General features: G+C 34.7%; 1 protein-coding gene across 1 annotated transcript; it reads left to right on the top strand.

Moving 5' to 3' along the window:
* The first annotated feature begins 4,225 nt into the window (after nt 1-4,225).
* Nucleotides 4,226-8,128, top strand: LOC130963732 (cytochrome P450 81E8-like). The gene is made up of 3 exons (XM_057889836.1): nt 4,226-4,890; nt 5,103-5,421; nt 7,249-8,128. Exons 1-3 carry the CDS (start codon nt 4,313-4,315, stop codon nt 7,852-7,854), a joined length of 1,503 nt encoding a protein of 500 aa, XP_057745819.1. The 5' UTR covers nt 4,226-4,312; the 3' UTR covers nt 7,855-8,128.
* Nucleotides 8,129-21,736: the final 13,608 nt, after the last annotated feature.

The following is a 21,736-nucleotide window of genomic DNA, read 5'->3' as shown; positions in this document are numbered from 1 at the left end:
TTATGCATATTGAATTAAAAAAAGATTAAATAAATAGTAGAAGAAAAAAAAAGTATAAAAAAAAAGGATGTTATACGATAGGCTCTATGTAACGAAAATTTTATATTTTCAGTGGCAGCTATATAAGATTTTATAGCTTTTCTTCATGCAACACAAATTCTTCACATGGAGAGAAAAAGAAAGGATAGCTAAAATGATAACAGAGATTTTTCGGGATGAATGAAGTTTTTTGTTAAAAAAATGAAGAGGGAGAATTATCAAGAAAGAGAATTATAAATTTTTTGGTTCACTTAAATTTTTTATTTGCTTTTTTTTTTAATCTTTTTAAATGGGACTTCTCTAAATATTTTTATGAATTGTAAAAAAAAATTATACCATGGTTAATTGGTTAATTATCAAAACTTGAGTTAGATAAAAAGTTAAAATTACCTATGATAAGTCAATTTATTTTTATCTAATTATAATATGGCATGTTATAAGGGTAACTTACTCTTTATAATTAAGAGCGTAGGATAGAATTTACCTATAAAATAATAACCATAAACATAAAACATAATTACCGCATATATAAAAATACATATTTAATAATAATAAAACATTTAATTATACTACAATAAAAAGATTTAATTATTTTGTTGAAGATATATGAAATTAAATATATAAATATACTTATAAAAATACATAACAACTACTTTGACGATTGACTTTTAGTTATGGTTTTAAAAATCGGATTGGACTGGTCGATCGGATCAATTTAGTTGCGAATTAAATGCCAATATAGTTTGGTTTAACATAAAAAAAAACTGCTTAACTCGAAACTGCTTCTAAATCGTTGAATCGACCGATCAGACCAAATAGGATATGGCTGGTTCTTATGAAACATCGTCGTTTACTTGTTTTTTGTTTAGGGATCAAAAAATCAGATCCTCATCCTCCCTGTTCAATCTCCGTCGAGCCATTCCCCCAATCTTCAGTCTCAATCTCCTCTCTCAACTCTTGACCCTAGGTTACAGTCTCCTCCACCATCGCAAGGAGAGATTCAGTGCCACCTTTTGTTCAACAATCCTACGTCCGCAGCTTCGCACTTCTTCTTCATTCAACAATCGGTGCATCTTTTTCGGGCTTGCCATGAGTTGCTAGTCATCGTTTGCTTAGCCACTCTTCTGCTGTTAGCCGTCGTGCTCAGGCACAATTGTCTTGGTTTGGTCATCGTGGTGGAATGTGGAAGTCTCCAACAGTCCAACCCCTCTCTTCATTCACCATCAATCTAACCCCTCTCTAACAATCAGTCGCTGGTCTTTCTTTCGAATCCGAAACCCCTCTCTCTCTCTCTCACCACCATGGTTCTCTTTACTCTTCATCAATATCGTGACTCGACGGTTTCAGGCTTAGCAATGTTGTCATTGTGGTGTGTTTAATGTGAATTCGTGACGTTTTCTCTTTTAGTCGCCGTCCGTTATGTTACTATTTGTCCAAAACATTAACCTTAAAATTTAATTTGATTATAATATCTACTAATATTCTTTTTCTAATAAATATTTGGAAAATTTAGTGGGTCATACCGAAAAATAAATAGGAGACTAACAAAACAAAAATATTTGGAATTGATTTATATATTAATTTTTTTTGGACTAAAATGTTCGTTTTTAGAATTTTTAATAATTGATTTGGATAATTATTCTGTCTAAAAATAAACTAAAAACTAATTTATCTATCAAAATAAAATCTTAAAAATATTTTTTTTGTATTAATTCTTTTTAAAAACTAAAATATTTATTTTTAAAATCTTTAAAAATTAATTTAAATAATTACTCTTTTTATTTAGTTTCAATTCATGTTTTTGTTTATCTTTCCCTTTTCTTATCAAAGTATCATTCAGAGATGGTCGACTCGTAATCTGACCCGATTTTGGGAACACATGCATGCGTATCTCTCCACCCACGAGATGATCCTAAGCATCAAATGAGATTCTAACCTCCCACTACACGAATGACTATGCTGTCAATAACGGCAATTATTGTATGACCTAATAATGGGACAGTTCCAACAAATTAACATCAAACCACAAGCTATTTATAAATACTCCTCAGGTAACATTTTCAATTTACGTAACTTACATTTTACACATATACATGCTAATTTTATTTTCAGAGCCTAATATTTCTTTTTTTCCGCAATGGCCATTCACATGCCCGTTTGTTTTTGGCCCACTTACTTTCGTTAGTCCAAGATATCACGTTGCGTCAGAAATCTATATTAAAACTAAAAGATTATGTGTTTAATTTTTGTAGTTAACAAAATAACTTTTTTTTATGGCTTATTCATGCTGAAAGGTATTTTGAAAAGAAAATTTGTAAAACAATTCTACTCTCTCGTAACCCTGTTATGTATAGTATAAAAATATAAATTATAATTAAATAAAGAGTTGTTGGTAAAAAAAATATTTTTTTTATCAGTAACTTTAATAATCAAAGCAGTATTTTGACTGCAGAAATAAAATTAGGCAAATTGGAGTTGACAAAAAAAAGTTACAAAAAATGTCGAAATTGAAAGGTAACGGGTGACCTCCTTCAATGATCAAAAGCTTCATTTGGCCTTTAAAGTTGAAAATGGAAACATAAGAGCGAAAATTAAGGAATAAGTTAGTATTTGAAGACTAAAGACGACGTAATTGTCAAAATTTAGAGATAAAAATTTTTTATGGTCAAGGTAAGATCGTAGTTAAAAAAAAAGAGAAAATGAAATCGTAGACAATATGCTCCAAGATCAGTCAAATTCACATGGTCTATAAATAATAGAAATTTAGAAAAAATTCAGGACTTCACTAAAAAATATTAGATTATCACTTAAAATAATAAAATTTTCAGTCTCTGCGACGCAACAAAAGAGCATAAAGTACAAATACGTGTGAGTGTCAGAAGTCAATCTTCTATTTATTTGCTTTTGTTTATCGTATTCATTGTTATTTGTTTTCTTTGCGTTTTATTATTAGTTTGTTTTAATCAACATTTTACATTTTCATCATATTGTTTATTCATTTTCTCGTCATCTATTATAAATTTATCACTAGCGACTCTGATATAAATCGCCTCGACACTAATTAAGTAATTTTTGGATTGAACTCACTCTTTTTTCAGAGGAGTTGTATCTGCTCTCCAATACTTGAGATCTTGATATAAGCTCGTTTCGACACTGCTTGTCGAAGTTAACCAAAAAACAAGTGAAACAAAAGTAAACTATCGTTTTTGTCTCCAATATTTGGGGTAAGTCCTATTTGTATCACTAACGTTTAAATCATTTTATTTGTATCTCTAACGCTTGTAAAAGTGATTCAATGTTATCCTACCGTCAGTTACACATCATGAGTTTTAGTTGTTGTTCTGAAAATCTCTTCTTAAAGTTAGAGTTCAAATGTTTAAGACAGAATCGATAATCTACTCTGGATAATAGCTCATCAAAAATTAAAAATAATTCCTGCAATATTTATATAATTCACTTTTTAGAAATATAATTGAACCTGAACACAAATAGCGGGTACAATATTAAAATTGAACACATTTAAATGAGATCTAATAGAATGAATACATCCAAATGAGAATAATTAAAAAATACAATCTGATATGTTAGTATAATTGACGACAATATAATATCGAATCACTTTTATAAATGTTAAGGATACAAATAAAACGAATTAATCGTCAGTGACATAAATAAAACTTACTCCAAATATTAGGAACAAAAACGATATTTTACTCTTAAATAAATATACATATAAATTAAAAAGTATTAATTATATATATATATATATATATATATATATATATATATATATATATATATATATATATATATATATACAGAAAATATTTTGCAAGATTATTTTCTTGATAAAATCTTTTTCATAAATTTTATTACTCTTTCTGTTATTTTGTATTTTTTTAATAATAGGAACAAAAAATAATATACTATTAAATTTTTATCAATAAACAATTATTGTCAAGGAAGAAGAGAAATTTCTTCAAACAATAAAACAATTACTTCACTAAGGATTGTTGATTTGTCGTATCTTCTGACTTTTATTTCTATTTCTATCTTACTTTTAAAAACCGGTGTCCAATTTTGAATTTTCATTTCCCAACGTAGTTGACTAGTTATCAAGTGATGAAACTTCTCTCTAAACCTTTTTCTGCAAAACACGTCTCTTTATATAGTCTACATATGGCACCGAACCTTGCATCATGTATTCACATTCAACAAAAGAACATACTGTATCATAATAATTAACAAGCACTGCAACATAGCTAAAAATAGAATGACACCATTAATCTCCTACACCTTCCTTTCTATTCTCTTCCTCATCATAACGCTCAAGTTCCTCTTCTCAACAAGAAGGTTCAAGAACCTTCCACCAGGTCCACCACCTCTTCCCATCTTGGGCAACCTCCGCCAACTCAACTTCCCCTTGCACCGAACCCTTCACGCCTTCTCTCAAAAGTACGGCCAAGTCTTCTCCCTCTGGTTCGGTTCCCAACCCGTCATCGTCGTCTCATCACCCTCTCTCGTTCAAGAATGCTTCACAAAGAACGACATCATCTTGGCCAACCGGCCGCCGCTCCGTTCCGCGAAACACGTCGGCTACAACTTCACCACCGTCACGGTCGCACCTTATGGCGACCACTGGCGCAATGTCCGCCGCATTATCTCCCTTGATGTCCTCTCCACGCACCGCCTCAACTCGTTCTTGGGAATACGAAGGGACGAGACCCTGAGGCTGGTACAAAGCCTTGCGGCTCCATCGCGAAATGGTGAAGATTTTGCTAAGGTTGAGCTGAAGTCGAAGCTCACGGAGATGACGTTCAACACCATCATGAGGATGATCTCGGGGAAGAGGTATGTTTTGAAAATTAAACAAAATTAACAATTTCTTATATTTTATATTTCAATATATATTAATTTATATTAATTTTTTTAATAATTAATTTTAATGTACATTTAATATAGTTGTATTTATAATTATATTATATATTTATTATATTAAAAATACACAATTATTTCAGTGATTTCTACTGTTTTCCTAACATTTTTGTATTTATCCATGAAAGGTACTATGGTGATGACTGTGACGTCGCGGACACAGAGGAAGCGAAGCAGTTCAGGGAGCTCATCAAAGAACTTTTATCGTTGGGAGGGTCTAGTAACCCTTTTGAATTCGTGAAGGTTCTTCGGTGGTTCGATTTTGGGAACCTAGAGAAGAGGCTCAAGGATATTGCTAGGAGAAGCGATGTATTCTTGCAGGGGCTTATTGATCAGCACAGAATGAAACAGGGTGGAGATAAAAATACTATGATTGACCATTTATTGAGCTTGCAACAGTCGCAGCCCGAGTACTACACGGATCAAATCATCAAAGGCATTGTTCTGGTGATTGTTGCTTTCACTCTCTTTTAGCTGCTGCTGCTTCTTGTGTTATATAACAGAAAGAGGTCTTAGAACTATATAATAAATATATAATGGTGAGGTCTCTGGTGGCCTAACAATAGGTGGCTAAGTATGGCCAAAAGGTTGACTACCCTTTCAATAGATGATATATGATAAAGAGTTTACTCATCATATATTTAAAGGGAATGTTGAGTGTAGTAAGTGCCATAAATTACTAATGGCAAAAAGGAAAATACAATGCAAAAATTTGTTTTTGTCTCTTGAGCTTTATAATAATTAAACCAAAAAAATTCTTGCTACTTTTAATTTTAAAAAACAAATGATGATAATAAAAGAGAGATAGCTCACAAAAAGGAAAAAAAAAACATATAAGATGATAAATTACTTTTTTTTAAATATATTATATTTGTGAAATATACTAATTTAATTACACATTTTTATTCATTTAAAAATAGTTTTATCTATTCATAATAAATTTAAATGTTACTAAGATTTATTTTTTATATTATTATGTTATAATTATTTAAAAATAAAAAGATTAAAATATATTAAAAAAATTATACCTTCGTAGCTTTTTGTTATCAATTATTTTAATTTTTTTTGTTTTGTTTTATAATTTCGTCCGCTTTTAATTTTTTTTCCAATGTAGTTATTGCTCTTGAAAAATTAATACTTACATGTAATTAATAGTTATTTTAGATAATTTGATATATTTAAAATTTTGAATAAATTATTATGTAATAACTTTCAACTATTAATTTTATAGGAAAATAACTACATATAAGTATTTATTTTTTTAGTTTTAGGTAATACTTTAAAAAAATATTAAACTGACCAGATAAAAGAAACAAATCGAATATATATTACATATTTAAGATATTAATGTTTTTGTTTTTAAAATAATTTTTCAAGAGCAATAATTACATTGAAAAAAAATTGAAAGTGGACGAAATTATAAAACAAAACAAAAAGAAAAAAAATTAAAATAATTGATAACAAAAAGCTACGAAGGTATAATTTTTTAATATATTCTAATTTTTTTATTTTCAAATAATTATAATATAATAATATAAAAAATAAATCTTAGTAACATTTAAATTTATTATGGATAGATAAAACTATTTTTAAATGAATGAAAATGTATAATTAAATTAGTATATTTCACAAATATAATATATTTAAAAAAAAGTAATTCATCATCTTATATGTTTTTTTTTTCTTTTTTGTGAACTATCTCTCTTTTTTATTATCATCATTTTTTTTAAATTAAAAGTAACAAGAGTTTTTTTGGTTTAATTATTATAAGATCCAAAAGACAAAAACAGTTTTTTGCATTGCATTTTCCTTTTTGCCATCAGTAATTTATGACACTTACTACACTTAACATTCCTTTTAAATGTATGATGAATAAATTCTTTGCCATGTGTCATCTATTAAAAAGTTAGTCAACCTTTTGGCCATACTTAGCCACCTATTGTTAGGCCACCACAGACGTCACCATATATAATATGATTATAAATACATGGGCCATGGCCTTCTTTATCAAAATATCTGTCGCTTTTTCTCTTTTAGTTCACTGAATTGTTTAGATACATTAACTTTTTAATGAACCTAAAAGGTGACGGTTATCACTGCTGGTTTTTTAATCTTCATTTCATTCTACGCGAAAATCAATAGTACTCAGATTTTCCAAACTTTCTAAGTTTTGTCTCCATTCACCAACTTTTGAATATGAAGAAAATTACTAGTTTTATGAAAACGAAACAAAGATTTTACTCTTATGGTGTCGAATTTGACTTGAACTCGCAGGTTATGCTTCTTGGAGGAACAGAAACATCAGCAACTTCTTTAGAATGGGCTATGGCTGCATTACTAAACCATCCAGAAGTGTTAAAGAAGGCCAAGGAAGAAATAGATACTCAAATAGGACAAGATCGCTTAATAGAAGAATCCGACATTTCGAAACTCCCTTACCTACAAAATGTTATCCACGAGACATTTCGGTTGCACCCTGCACTTCCATTATTGGCGCCACATTATTCTTCAAAAGATTGCACCGTAGGAGGATACAACTTCCCAAAGAATACTATTCTGTTGGTAAATGCTTGGGCTATTCATAGAGATCCTGAACTATGGAGCAACCCTACTGAGTTCAAGCCTGAGAGATTTGAGAAAGAAGGAGAAGCAGAAAAGTTGATTCCGTTTGGGCTTGGAAGAAGGGCATGTCCTGGAGCAAACTTGGGGAACCGTACAGTGAGTTTAACTTTGGGTTTATTGATTCAATGTTTTGAATGGAAGCGAATAAGTGAAGACGAAGTTGATATGAGTGAAGGAAGAGGAGCGACCACCCCGAAGTTGATTCCTTTGGAGGCCTTATGTAAAGCAGATTCAAGTATCATTGACAAGGTTTTTTAAGGAGCTGGTAAGGAAAAGAAAATCTTAGACTAATGGAAAGAATATGCTATGCTTTGTTTAAATCTTATAATATTTCATCACTTTTGTTGTATTATATAGTAAAATAATTATGTAAGTAGTTATGTGAAGAACTACTAGGCATAATAAAACGTACTACTCAATTATCTAGTACTGAAAACACTATTTGTATTTAAGTAAGCTAAAAGGGTTGGCAACTTGCCAACTTTATTTGGTTAGCTATCACGAGGAGCTTTGGCAAAGAGGATTTTAGACACACTGAATGATTTTTCCTTATTTTAAGGATATTCAAATTCAAATCGGCAAAAAAAAGAAAAAAAATGGCCAATATAAACATATACAAATAGAAAAAGCAATTTTATCTATACTACATTTGTGGTACATAGCTGGTCCCAAACTCGGATAAAGGAAGAAGGTTGTGTTAGATCTTCGACAGTCAACATAAAAATTTAGTCGAATATTCATGACATGGATCAAAGACGTTATTGTGCTAAAGTTAGGTCGTTGCTCGAAAGCATCGCGCTGTATGGCTCGCGTACAATGTCAAATGAGCAAAAGCCGCTACATTGGTACCTGGGTGTAGTGTTAAATGAGTAAGGGTTCCTGCGCTTTCGTGAACGAACAAGGGTAAATAAGCTGGTTCACAAAGAAAAAGGTAAAGGTAAAGGTCGGAACGACAGAAGGTTGAGATTTGAGACAAAGAACATAGGCACTCTAATAGAAAAATCCATGGAGGTGGTGGATACCATGACAAGGAGGAAGATTAATATCATGTGCCTACAAGAAACAAAATGAGTTGGTGTAAAGGCTAGGGAGTTGGATACTTTCGAGTTCAAATTTCGGTATACAGGAAATGTGAATAATAGGATTGGGTAGGTATTATCGTGAATAAGCAGTGGAAGAAGGACGTAGAGGATGTTAAGAGGGTGGGAGATTGAATCATCTCTATCAAACTTGCAGTGGAAGGAGGTACTTTTCATGTAATTAGTGCCTATTCATCGCAAGTGGGTTTAGACGAACAACACAAGATAAGATTTTGGAAGGATCTAAAGAGTTTGGTCCAAGAAATACCCTCGAGAGATAAGATTTTTTTAGGAGGAGATTTAAATGGCTATATTAGAAGAGAAGTGAGTGGGTATGAAAGTATTCACGGAGGTCATGGTTTCAGGGTGGTGAATACCAAGGGTAAAACTATTTTGGATTTTTTCTCAACCTTTGACATTCTCATCGCAAATATATGTTTTAAAAAGAGAGATGAACATCTTATAACCTATAGGAATGGCATGACAAGCTCTCAAATTGACTTCTTGTTGAGGAGAGTCAATAAAAAATTTTGCATTAATTGTAAAATTATTCTGGGAGAGAGTTTAATACAACATAGGATGCTCGTCATGGATTTTCGTGTTGAGCAAAAGTTGAGGAAAAGATATCATATGAAGAATCCACGGACGAGGTGGTGGCGGATAAAAAGTGAAAAACAAAGAAGCTTCCTAAGACATTTAAGAGAAAAGGCAAAGTGGAATGGGGATGGAAGCGCGGAGATGTGGAGGAAGATGACATAAGTTATTAGAAGAGCAGCAAAAGAATGTTTTGGTGAATCTAGAGGGATAGGACCAAGAGACAAGGAGTCTTGGTGGTGGAATGCGAGTGTACAAGAAAAGATAAAGGCAAAAAAGGAGTGTTTTAAGGAGTGATCTTTGTGCCGTGTAACACCCTAACTACCAAAGCTCACGCTTCCGGCTGCGTAACTCTGATAGCTCGGAATTACGACGACACTTATACTATTTAATATTAAAATATGAGCCTGTTTAAAACTTTTTACCACCGTATCGTTCCCAAGATACTTCATTCGATAATGTACATCCATAGATATCATACAACTTACAAAAACTCATAAAGAGTACATCCATATATATACATACATATATATAAATAATATTACAAACATTAACCAATACAATCCCTATCCCTCTTACAAAATATATCAAGATAAAGACGATGGTACAAAAATAATAATCTAAAGCATACAAAGCATCTCAATAACAAATAAATAAACTCTTCATGACTTCTGCGCCCATATCCTGAAAGGGAAAAATGTAGGGGGTGAGAACATCATCCTCGAAAGGGTTCTCAGTAGAGGGTTTTTGGGAATTACTGTAATAGGATACGTGAAGATAACCGCACCAGTGATTAATAACCGTCTTATGCCTCTTTTCAAAAACAACGGTTTTCAATAAAAATAAAGTCGAAAATCTTTTCTGAAAGAGGAACCGTTCAATTCTCAAAACATCAAAGCCTTTCAAAAAGGTTTATCTATACTGAACCAAAATAGCCTTTCATATCTTATTCCAAACCAGAACCACAAAACCGAAATCAACCATCGGTCCATCTCATTCAACCACAGCCCTAGGCCCAAACAATCCAACCACAATCAAATCACCACGATCCAACAGAGTCCCAGTAGAAAACACAAATAGGAAGATGCAAGCACAAACAAACAGTTATTGCAAGTAGGACAATTAGCAAATAATCACATAGGCAAACCAAGTATAATATGCACACCCAAACAATGTCACATAGATGCATATGATGCATGCCTGTCCCTAGTGGCTGATGATATCATCTGTCGGTTACCAAGCCAACTCGACGTGTCCGGTAGCTAACCCGGACACAGTCTTTCTGTTGCGCATTATTATCATTAGAGGGTATTTGCGTCCTGTCGCCATTAGAGGGTATCTGCGCCCTGTCGCCATTAGAGGGTATCGGTGCCCTGTCACCCTTACAACAGAGAGAAAACACAAGCATACTCGCTTACAACTTTCATCTCAGCCATTCGGCTTAAATTCACAAATCATTCAATTGCATACATGAATTTATATTCAATCATGGATCACCATCCATCTCAGCCATCCGGCTCACGGTTCAATTCAGAACCAACCAATTTATCAATAAATACAGCCCTTCGCCTTAAATTCATAATTCATAGCCAGCCATACGGCTTATAACTCATTCGGCAATCAGCCATAAATCAATATCACACACAGCCATTCCGGCTCACGGTTCAATCCAGAACCAGCCAATATTCATAATCATACACAGGCATTCTGGCCCATAACAAAAATAGTACTTCCATCAGTCAACATCATCAAATTCATAAAACCAGCATTTAAGCCATAACTCACTTTTCTCAAGCCATTTCACTTTGAAATCAAATTTTTAACTCTTTTCAGCCTTGGCTTTAAAGATCTCATTTCTCAAATCATCTCAGGCTCATAAGCCACTTTTACTCAAAGTAAATTCCCCTTTTAAAAACAATGTCACTCTCGGCATCCTCTTTCCAAAACTTCCAAAACCATGGCAAGTTAAGGATTTATTTCAAGGTATTCAAAATCACCCATCCAACAATGGGATTTTATAACAAAAGTTTCTCGCCAGAGTCCCAAGTCTTTAGGGAAGGTCAACTTATATAGATTTCTTAAAATTCATTGAAACTCTTAAAATCATAGATTCTCGGTTCAAGTAAATAGAACTGAATTTATTATGAAACCAATCATACAAAATCACAAGTTTCAACCTGGTCCAAAAATAAACTCATTTGAAACGGAACCGGTTCATTTGAATCAAACCGCTTTCAGATTTATTTTTGGAACCCATTTTTCTAACTCTTCCAAAATGCCTTAAACTTGATTACTCAATCAAAAGTCTAAATTCCTTTAAAATCACTAAAAGCTCCTTTTTTTATATTGAAATCAATATTAGAGCATCATTCTTTCCTTCAGTGATTCAAACTGCACAAATAGTTCATTTCTAAATAAGCTGAACTCAACGCATAAAGTTCATTAAATAAATTAAGCTTGAAAACATTAATATTCTCTTAATAAATCAAATAATACAATTTCTTAAATCCAACCCTTTTTAAATAACTTTTCAAATAAGATTAGGATTTGGTAGAAATTTCGGCAGCACCTCCCCTAAAACTTGGACTTTTGCCACCCGGTTCGGGTCCCAACTAAACCGTTTCTCATTTCTTTTCAATAGCTCAAAACCAGAAATCAATTCAAAGCAAGCTAAAATCCAACAGTCGCCTCAGTAGCATATCTCAGAAAAACTATTTCAAAATCAACTCAATATTAACCGTTTTAGCTCATTTCCAAAGCTTTAAAGAAATGGCTCAATAACAAATCATTTGTCTAAGACCAAGTCATTTAAAGTAAACCAGGCTGACTTCAAAAGTGCATTCGACTATTCATATCATCAAAATAATTAACTCAATTCAAATCAATCCTCAACAGATTAAACTCAGCTATCAAAGCTTCAAAAGAATCAACTCCAAAAGCATTTCATTTTACAAGTCCACACAACAATTCATTCATCAAAACCAAATGATAATTACATTCATCCAGGACAATCAACATCACATAAGGCTTATACAATCACCAAATACATTGTCTCACATCAGTATCCATATGTAATAATTCCAATACATAAAACACAGTTTTTGGAAAGCGCCCCTACCTCAAAACGCAATTCCATAGCCCAAACTCGTTAACTGATTCCTTTTTGCTTAGCCCAAAATCACCGGCAATCAGAACCTCGGCTCTGCTTGCTCTCCCAAAAGCAGAAACAGCTACAAGCGGCATAAACGAACTGGATTCTAACTCCTAAAACCATTAATATCGTAAATACTTTATCGCACAGAACAGAACAATAACGCAGAGCTTTCGAAAACAGATATACTCACCGAATTAACAAAACGGAACAGCTGCGATTTCGAACCGGCTCGGCAATAGCTCCGGCGGTGGCCAGAAGCTCCGGTGGGTCATCTATAAAAACCGTGCAGAATCAAAAGCTTTTTGAAATTCCAAATGACCGAATCCACAAATTTAAAACCCTTACCGAAAGGTTGAAACTCGCAGAATTCACTAAACAGAGCAGCTCTATCAACGGCGGCTTGTACCACAACGATCCAGGCAGCGGCATCAACTGAACAGCAGCTCCGATGCTGCCATTCTAGTGTGTTTCTTACTTCTGCCGTGACACAGCGACTCAGAATCAGCATAGCCGCATCACATTCATCAACGGCGGCTCCATTAGCAACCACCATAGCATCTTGGCCTCAGTAGCGGCTTCCAAAGGCAACGGCAGCGTGCTCAACCCAGAACCCAAATGGAGCAACGGTAAGAACGGCGGCCATGGGTGACAGCGACGCGAGCTCCAATGGTGGCAGGATGGAATGGCGGCTAAGCGCGGTTGCTACTCCCTCAGGTGAGTCTCAACAGTGACGGTGGACTTGGCTTGACGGTGGCTGGGCAGCGGCGAGTTTCCCGGCGACAGAACAAGCAGGACTGGCGACGGTAAGGAGGCCCGGCGATGGCGACCCAGGCGGCGATGGTCTCCCCTGTCACGCTCTCCCTCTCTCTGCCGTGCAAACTCCCATCTCCCTCTCTCTTCGTGTTCGCCGGCAGAGGCAAGATGGCGGTGACTCAGCAACTGCGTGGTGACGGCGCGAACAGATCCTTCCTCTCCCTTCGGCTAGCAATGGCGGCAGCTGGACGAGGCGACGACGGCAACTCTCCTCCTTCCTCTCTTCGCCGCAGCTTAGTCCCCCTCTCCCTCTCTTCTGCCCTTTCCCGACTCAGCATCCCCCCCTTTTTTTTTCTCTCTTCTTTTGTTCAAGAAGAAGAGCAAGCTGTGCTTGCTACTGCTGCTGGGTGAGGGAAACATTGTGGGTGCTTGGCTGGGTCTTGGGGGGAAACGGGTCGGGTTAGGGTTTTAGGGTTTCATTTTGAAAATTAGGGTTAAGGGCATTATGGTAATTTCACATAAAATTAGGAATAATATAGTAATTGAAACCCAATATAAATCCAACACTAATTATATATAGAAAATACCATTTGTTCATCATTTTCACAAATTATTTTCAATAAAATGCCCAAATCTAAAAATTAGAAATAATATAATTAATTTCTCTATTTTCCAAAATAGCAGTACTAATATTTAAAATATTAGTTACTTAGTCCAAAACATATAAAATCCTTATTATTTCACAACAGCTAAATTTATAATTTGAATATAGAAAATAACCCAACAATTATAAAATTGGATAAAGATCATAACTTGTCTCAATTTCAATAAATCAAAACTTGCCTTAATTATCTTTAATAAAATAATTTCTGAAATTAAGGCTATAAATAACTATGTGATTTGAGACTTGATCATAAAAAGGCTCTTCAAAGGTTCTGGGTCTTACATGCCGCAATACAGATAATTGGAAAAAATATAAGGCGGCTAGGAAAGAGACAAAAGTGGCTATAAGTGAAGTAAGAACAAAAGCATATGAGGGTCTCTACCAGTCTTTGGGCAAAAAGAAAAGAGAAAAAGATATATATAGAATCGCAAAGAGCCGTGAAAGAAAAACGAGAGACTTCGATCAGGTTAAGTGCATAAAGGATAAAGACGGAGAGGTTTTGACTCAAGAGGAGAAGATTAATGAAAGGTAGAAGAGCTACTTTTACGAGTTATTTAATAAATGATAGAAGACTCTTGTGAGCTTTGGTCGGTTATGCACGAGGGAAGAAGATCAAAACTTCGACTACTATCGAAGATTTCGAGACTTCGAGATAAAAGAGACTCTAAAGTGAATGAAAAATGGCAGGACAGTAAGACCCGATATTCTGATTGAAGTTTGGAAGGGTCTTGGAGAGAAATGCATCAGCTGATTAACCAAGTTTTTTAATGAGATTTTAAGGTCAAAGAAGATGTCAGATGAGTAAAGAAAGAACACCATGATACTTATTTATAAGAATACGGGGATATACAAAGTTGCAGAAACTATAGAGAGATCAAGCTCATGAGCCATATCATGAAGTTATGGAAAATGGTGATAAAACGGAGGCTGAGACAAGAGACACAAGTAATAGAGAACCAATTTGGTTTTATACCAGACAGATCCACCACTGAAGTGATATACCTGTTAAGAAGGATGATACAGAGGTATCGTAGTAATAAAAGGGACCTACATATGATGTTTATTGATTTGAAAAAAACGTATGATAGAATGCCAAGAGAGATCTTATGAAAGGTTTTAGAAAGGAAGAGAGTAAGGATCGCATATATTCGTGTAATTAAAGACATGTATGATGTGGTTACAACTAGTGTGAAGACTCAAGGTAGTGTGACAAAGGAATTTCCTATTAGTATGAATTACACTAGGGATCATCTTCAAGTCCATACCTTTTCACATTAGTTATGGAAGTACTCACAGAGTATATCCAAGAGCTTGTCCCATAGTAGATGCTTTTTGCCGATGATATCGTTTTTTTTAGAGAGTTAAGGAAAGACCTAAATAAGAAGTTAGATTTATGGAGAGAAACTCTAAAAGTGTATGGTTTGCGTATAAGCAGTAGCAAGATTGAATATATGGAATGTAAGTTTGGCTGCCGAAAAAAAACCATAATATAGAGGTGAAGATTGGAGAAAACATCTTAAAAAAAGTTAAAAGTTTTAAATATTTTAGGTATATCATACAGGATAACGAAAAGATTGAATAGAATGTAAATCATAGAATTTAAGCAAGTTGGTATAAATGGCAGAATATATCTGATTTTATATGTAATAAAAAAAATGTTTTTAAAACTTAAATGTTGCTTTATGTTTCAAGTACAATTGCTTAGGCCCAAGCTAAAATAGGACGTGAGATTGCCCGTTGCCACCTTGAAGATCAAGTTAAACTTTGAACGTGAATTTAACAAATAAAATAAAGTTGCCTATGAATAAAAAATCCTTGAGTCTAAAAGGAAGACTTCTAATTTTGCAACTCAACTATACACTAAAATTCTGAAGAATTCTTCAATTATATTGACGCCAAAAAAAAAAAAAAACAGTGAAAAGTGTATATGAGTATTTGGAGGTATTTTCTTATGTTTTTATTTTATATTTAGTCTTTGTCTGTTTTCAATTCTTCAAGTTTTGTCTTTATTTATTTATCTATTTTCTAGTATCCAAGAATTTTGTTTATCTTTAGATTTAGTATAACTTCGAGTTATATGTTTGATTTCTATTGTTCATTTGAACACTTTGAAATTTTTGTTCATAAGATCTCGTTCAATCAGTAATATAATATTTATATTCTCTTTTTACTATTTGCAAAATTTATTTTGACATTCATAATCAATAAATTTTTAGGACGAATTCTAAAATAAATGATATCTGTTTTTTAAATTAAAATCTTGATACAAATTTGGCTAATATTTCACTTCAAAGTCGAAAAATCAAAATCTAACCAAAACATCTATATAATTATTCTCAATTTGTGAATTTGATCTATTAGGCTAGTTTTACTCACATATCGTCCGATTGGCAGTGAGTGACATTTATGATTTTATAGTTCATGCAAAATATTTGTCTGAATAATAAATAACTTCAGTTCTATTCTCTTACAATAAGATATTAAGACATATGGGTACCAGAGAAAGACGATAACAACAACAACAACAAAGCCTTATCCCACTAAGTAGGGTCGGCTACATGAATCAAACGATGCCATTGTGCTCTGTCATGTATCATGTCTACAGAGAGACTGTTTACATGTAGATCTCGTTTGACCACCTCATGGATGGTCTTCTTAGGTCTTCCTCTGCCTTTCGCTCTTTGTCCATCTTCCATCTCATCCACCCTCCTAACTGGATGTTCTATCGGTCTTCTTCCCACATGTCCAAACCACCTGAGACGCGATTCAACCATCTTTTCCACAATGGGTGCTACTCCAACTCTCTCCCTTATATTTTCATTCCTTATTTTATCCAATCGCGTATGACCACTCATCCATCTCAACATCTTCATCTCTGCCACACTCAGCTTATGTTCGTGCTCCCCTTTAGCCGCCCAACACTCCGTACCATACAGCATAGCCAGTCTTATAGCGGTGCGATAGAATTTACCTTTAAGTTTTAAAGGCACTTTTTTGTCGCATATAAAACCAGATGCACTCCGCCATTTTGACCAACCTGCTTGGATCCTATGATTTACATCCTGTTCAATCTCTCCATTATCCTGTATGATGCACCCAAGATACTTAAAACTTTTAACTTTTCGTAGGATGTTTTCTCCAATCTTCACCTCTATATTGGAGTTTTCCCTTCTCAGACTGAACTTACATTCCATATATTCCGTCTTGTTATGGCTTATGCGCAGACCATACACTTCTAGAGCTTCTCTCCATAACTCCAACTTCATATTTAGGTCTTCTCTTGACTCTCCCATAAGGACGATATCATCGGCAAAAAACATGCACCATGGCACAGGCTCTTGGATGTGCTCTGTGAGTACTTCCAAGACTAATGTGAAAAGGTATGGACTTAAGGATGATCCCTGGTGTAATCCTATACCAATAGGGAATTCCTCTGTCACACCACCTTGAGTCTTCACACTAGTTGTGGCCCCATCATACATGTCTTTAATTGCCCGAATATATGTGATCCTTACTCTCCTCTTTTCTAAAACCTTCCATAAGACCTCCCTTGGTACCCTATCATACGCTTTTTCCAAATCAATAAACACCATGTGCAGATCCCTTTTATTACTACGATACCTCTCCTTCATCCTTCTTAATAGGTATATCGCTTCAGTGGTAGATCTGCCTGGCATAAATCCAAATTGGTTCTCTGTTACTTGTGTCTCTTTTCTCAACCTCCGTTCTATCACCCTTTCCCAAAACTTCATAGTATGACTCATAAGCTTAATCCCTCTATAGTTTCCGCAACTTTGTATATCCCCCTGATGAGCGGATATTTTATACGCTTTTTGGGGGTAATTTCATGTAGATTTTAGCATGTTTTAATTAGTTTTTAGTTAAATATTATTAGTTTTTAAGCAAAAATCATATTTCTGGACTTTACTATGAGTGTGTGTATTTTTCTGTGATTTCAGGTATTTTCTGACTGAAATTGAGCAAGCTGAGCAGAAATCTGACTTAGGCTGAAAAAGGACTGCTGATGCTGTTGGATCCTGACCTCCCTGCACTCGAAATGGATTTTCTGGAGCTACAGGAGTCCAATTGGCGCGCTCTCAACGGTGTTGGAAAGTAGACATCCAGGGCTTTCCAGCAATATATAATAGTCCATACTTTGCGCGAAGATAGACGACGTAACTTGGCGTTGAACGCCAAGTACACGCTGCTGTCTGGAGTTAAACGCCAGAAAAACGTCATGATCAGGAGTTGAACGCCCAAAACACGTCATAACCTGGAGTTTAACGCCAAGAAAGGCCTCTACTCGTGGATAGCTTTAGTCTCAGCCCCAGCACACACCAAGTGGGCCCCAGAAGTGGATTTCTGCACCAATTATCTTTGTTTACTCATTTTCTGTAAACCTAGGTTACTAGTTTACTATTTAAACAACTTTTAGAGACTTATCTTGGACCTCATGACATTTTTTAGATCTGAATTACATACTTTTGACGGCATGAGTCTCTAAACTCCATTGTTGGGGGTGAGGAGCTCTGCAGCGTCTCGATGATTTAATACAATTCCTTTGTTTTCCTTTCAAACACGCTTGTTCTTATCTAAGATGTTTATTCGCGCTTAATTATGAAGAAGGTGATGATCCGTGACACTCATCACCTTCCTCAATCCATGAACGTGTGCCTGACAACCACCTCCGTTCTATATCAGACTGAATGAATATCTCTTAGATTCCTTAATCAGAATCTTCGTGGTATAAGCCGGATTGATGACAGCATTCATGAGAATCCGGAAAGTCTAAACCTTGTCTGTGGTATTCCGAGTAGGATTCCGGGATTGAATGACTGTGACGTGCTTCAAACTCCTGAGGGCTGGGCGTTAGTGACAGACGCAAAAGAATCAATGGATTCTATTCCAACCTGATTGAGAACCGACAGATGATTAGCCGTGCTGTGACAGAGCATAGGAACGTTTTCACTGAGAGGATGGGAAGTAGCCATTGACAACGGTGACACCCTACATAGAGCTTGCCATGGAAGGAACCTTGCGTGTGGGAAAGGATTTCAAGGAAGAGTTAAAGTCAAAGGACAAAGCATCTCCAAAACTCCAACATATTCCCCATTACTGCACAACAAGTAACGCTGTTATTCCCTTTTATTTTTATAATCAAATCTTGTAATTTCACTTTTAATCCTATTGGCTTCCTGACTAAGATTAATAAAATAAACATTGATTGCTTCAAGCCAATAATCTCCGTGGGATCGACCCTTACTCACGTAAGGTATTACTTGGACGACCCAGTGCACTTGCTGGTTAGTTGTGCGAATCACAAATTCGTGCACCAAGTTTTTGGCGCCGTTGCCGGGGATTATTGAGTTTGGACAATTGAAGGCTTATTTTATTTCTTAGATTAGGAATAATTTATTTTTATTTTTTTATTGTTATAGAGTCATTAAATCTTGATAGGATAGTTTCTTTTCAAAAATTTCTTTTAAAAATTTATTTTTTTTAATTAATTGCTAATTTTCGTGAGTTTAGTGTCTTGTTCTAAGTTTGGTGTCAATTGCATATCTCATATTTTTCTTTAAAAATTTCGACTTGTGTTCTTTGTTCTTCATTGATCTTCAAGTTGTTCTTGTTTATTTTTCTTGTTTGATCTTGAGTTTTTCTTGCTTTGTGTCTTTTCTTGTTTCACTTGTGTTCTTTTTAAAGCATTAATTGGAATATTTAGAACAAGTGTTATATTTATTCCCAATTGGCTAGAGTATTGGTTTATATTCTTGATAATTGGGTATACGCTTTGGAACCTTTTTCAAAAATAATTTTTCTTGATTTAATCTTGTGCCAAACTTTAAGTTTGGTGTTTTCTTGTTAATCTTTCATAATTTTCGAAAATTTTATTAAAGTTTTCTAAAAATTTTAAGTTTGGTGTTCTTTCTTTTGTTCTTGGTGTTCTTGTGAATCTTCAAGGTGTTCTTGAGTTTTTCTTGTGTCTTGATCTTAAAATTTTTAAGTTTGGTGTTCCTTGGTGTTTTCCCTCCAAAAATTTTCGAAAATAAGGAGCATTAGATCTAAAAATTTTTAGTCTTGTGTCTTTTGTGTGTTTTTCTCTTTCATCACAAAATTCAAAATTCAAAAAAATTTTTATTTTCTAACTAATTTTGAACTTCTCTTTTCGAAAATTTTATATAAAAATTCAATTTTCAATTTCAAAATATTTCCACTTTCTTTTATTTATTTCGTTTTTATTTTATTTTATAAAAAAAAAATTAATTTTTATAAAATAAATAATATCAACATATAAATTATCTCTTGTATTCCATTATGGAAGTAAGTATGAATGGACAAGACAAGAGGACTCTGGGGTCATATGCTAACCCCACTACTGCTTCATATGGGAGTAGTATCTGTATACCCTCCATTGGAGTTAGTAGCTTTGAGCTGAATCCTCAGCTCATTATCATGGTGCAGCAAAACTGCCAGTATTCTGGTCTTCCACATGAAGAACCTACAGAGTTTCTGGCACAATTTCTGCAAATTGCTGATACAGTACATGATAAGGAAGTAGATCAGGATGTCTACAGATTATTACTGTTTCCATTTGCTGTAAAAAATCAAGCTAAGAGGTGGTTAAATAACCAGCCTAAGAGCATCATAAAAACATGGAAACAGCTGTCAGAAAAATTCCTGAATCACTATTTCCCTCCCAAACGGATGACACAGCTAAGGCTAAGCATCCAAGGCTTCAAACAAGGAGATAATGAATCTCTTTATGATGCCTGGGAGAGATACAGAGAGATGCTAAGAAAATGCCCCTCTGAAATGTTTTCAGAATGGGTGCAATTAGACATCTTCTACTATGGGCTTACAGAAAAAGCTCAGATTTCTCTAGACCACTCAGCTGGTGGATCTATACATATGAGAAAAACAATTGAAGAAGCTCAAGAGCTTATTGATACAGTTGCCAGAAATCAGCATCTGTACCTAAGCAGTGAATCTTCCATGAAAGAAGAAGTTAAAACAGTAACTGCAGAACTCAGTCCAGTGGATCAGGCTAATGAATTCAATCAGCAATTAGACTTTCTAACTCAGCAGCTAGCCGAATTCAAGGAAATATTACAAGAAACAAGAATGGCTAACAGGAACATGGAAGTACAATTAAAGCAGATAGAAAAGCAACTGTCAAAACAAATAACAGAAGAATGCCAAGCAGTTCAATTAAGAAGTGGAAAAACATTAAATACCTCACCTCAAAGCAGCAGGAAACCAAGAAATGAACAGGTAGAGACTCAAAATCCCTCTGAGGACAATCAGAGCCCAGAGAGGAATAAAGCTGGCGCTGAACGCCCAGACCATGCTCATTCCTGGCGTTCAACGCCAGAAACAAGCATGAATCCGGCGTTGAACGCCCAAAGGGAGCATGGTTCTGGCGTTCAAACGCCAGTGACAAACAAGGAAGTGGCGTCTAACGCCACTCCAGCTCCTACCACTGGCATTCAAATGCCAGTAGGGAATCAGTCACATACAAGTGCTGATAACAACCCTTCTAAGAAGGCTCCCCAACCCACTTCTGTAGGTAATATACCTGCAGCAACTAAGGTTGAGGAATACAAAGCCAAAATGCCTTATCCTCAAAAACTCCGCCAAGCGGAACAAGATAAGCAATTTGCCCGCTTTGCAGACTATCTCAGGACTCTTGAAATAAAGATTCCGTTTGCAGAAGCACTTGAGCAAATACCCTCTTATGCTAAGTTCATGAAGGAGATCTTAAGTCATAAGAAGGATTGGAGGGAAACTGAAAAAGTTTACCTCACTGAAGAATGCAGTGCAGTCATTCTGAAAAGCTTACCTGAGAAGCTTAAAGATCCTGGGAGCTTTATGATACCATGCACATTAGAGGGTGTT

Source organism: Arachis stenosperma, chromosome 1 (assembly GCF_014773155.1).
Source record: "Arachis stenosperma cultivar V10309 chromosome 1, arast.V10309.gnm1.PFL2, whole genome shotgun sequence".
Lineage (NCBI taxonomy): Eukaryota > Viridiplantae > Streptophyta > Magnoliopsida > Fabales > Fabaceae > Arachis > Arachis stenosperma.
This window is presented reverse-complemented; position numbering and strand designations above follow the sequence as displayed.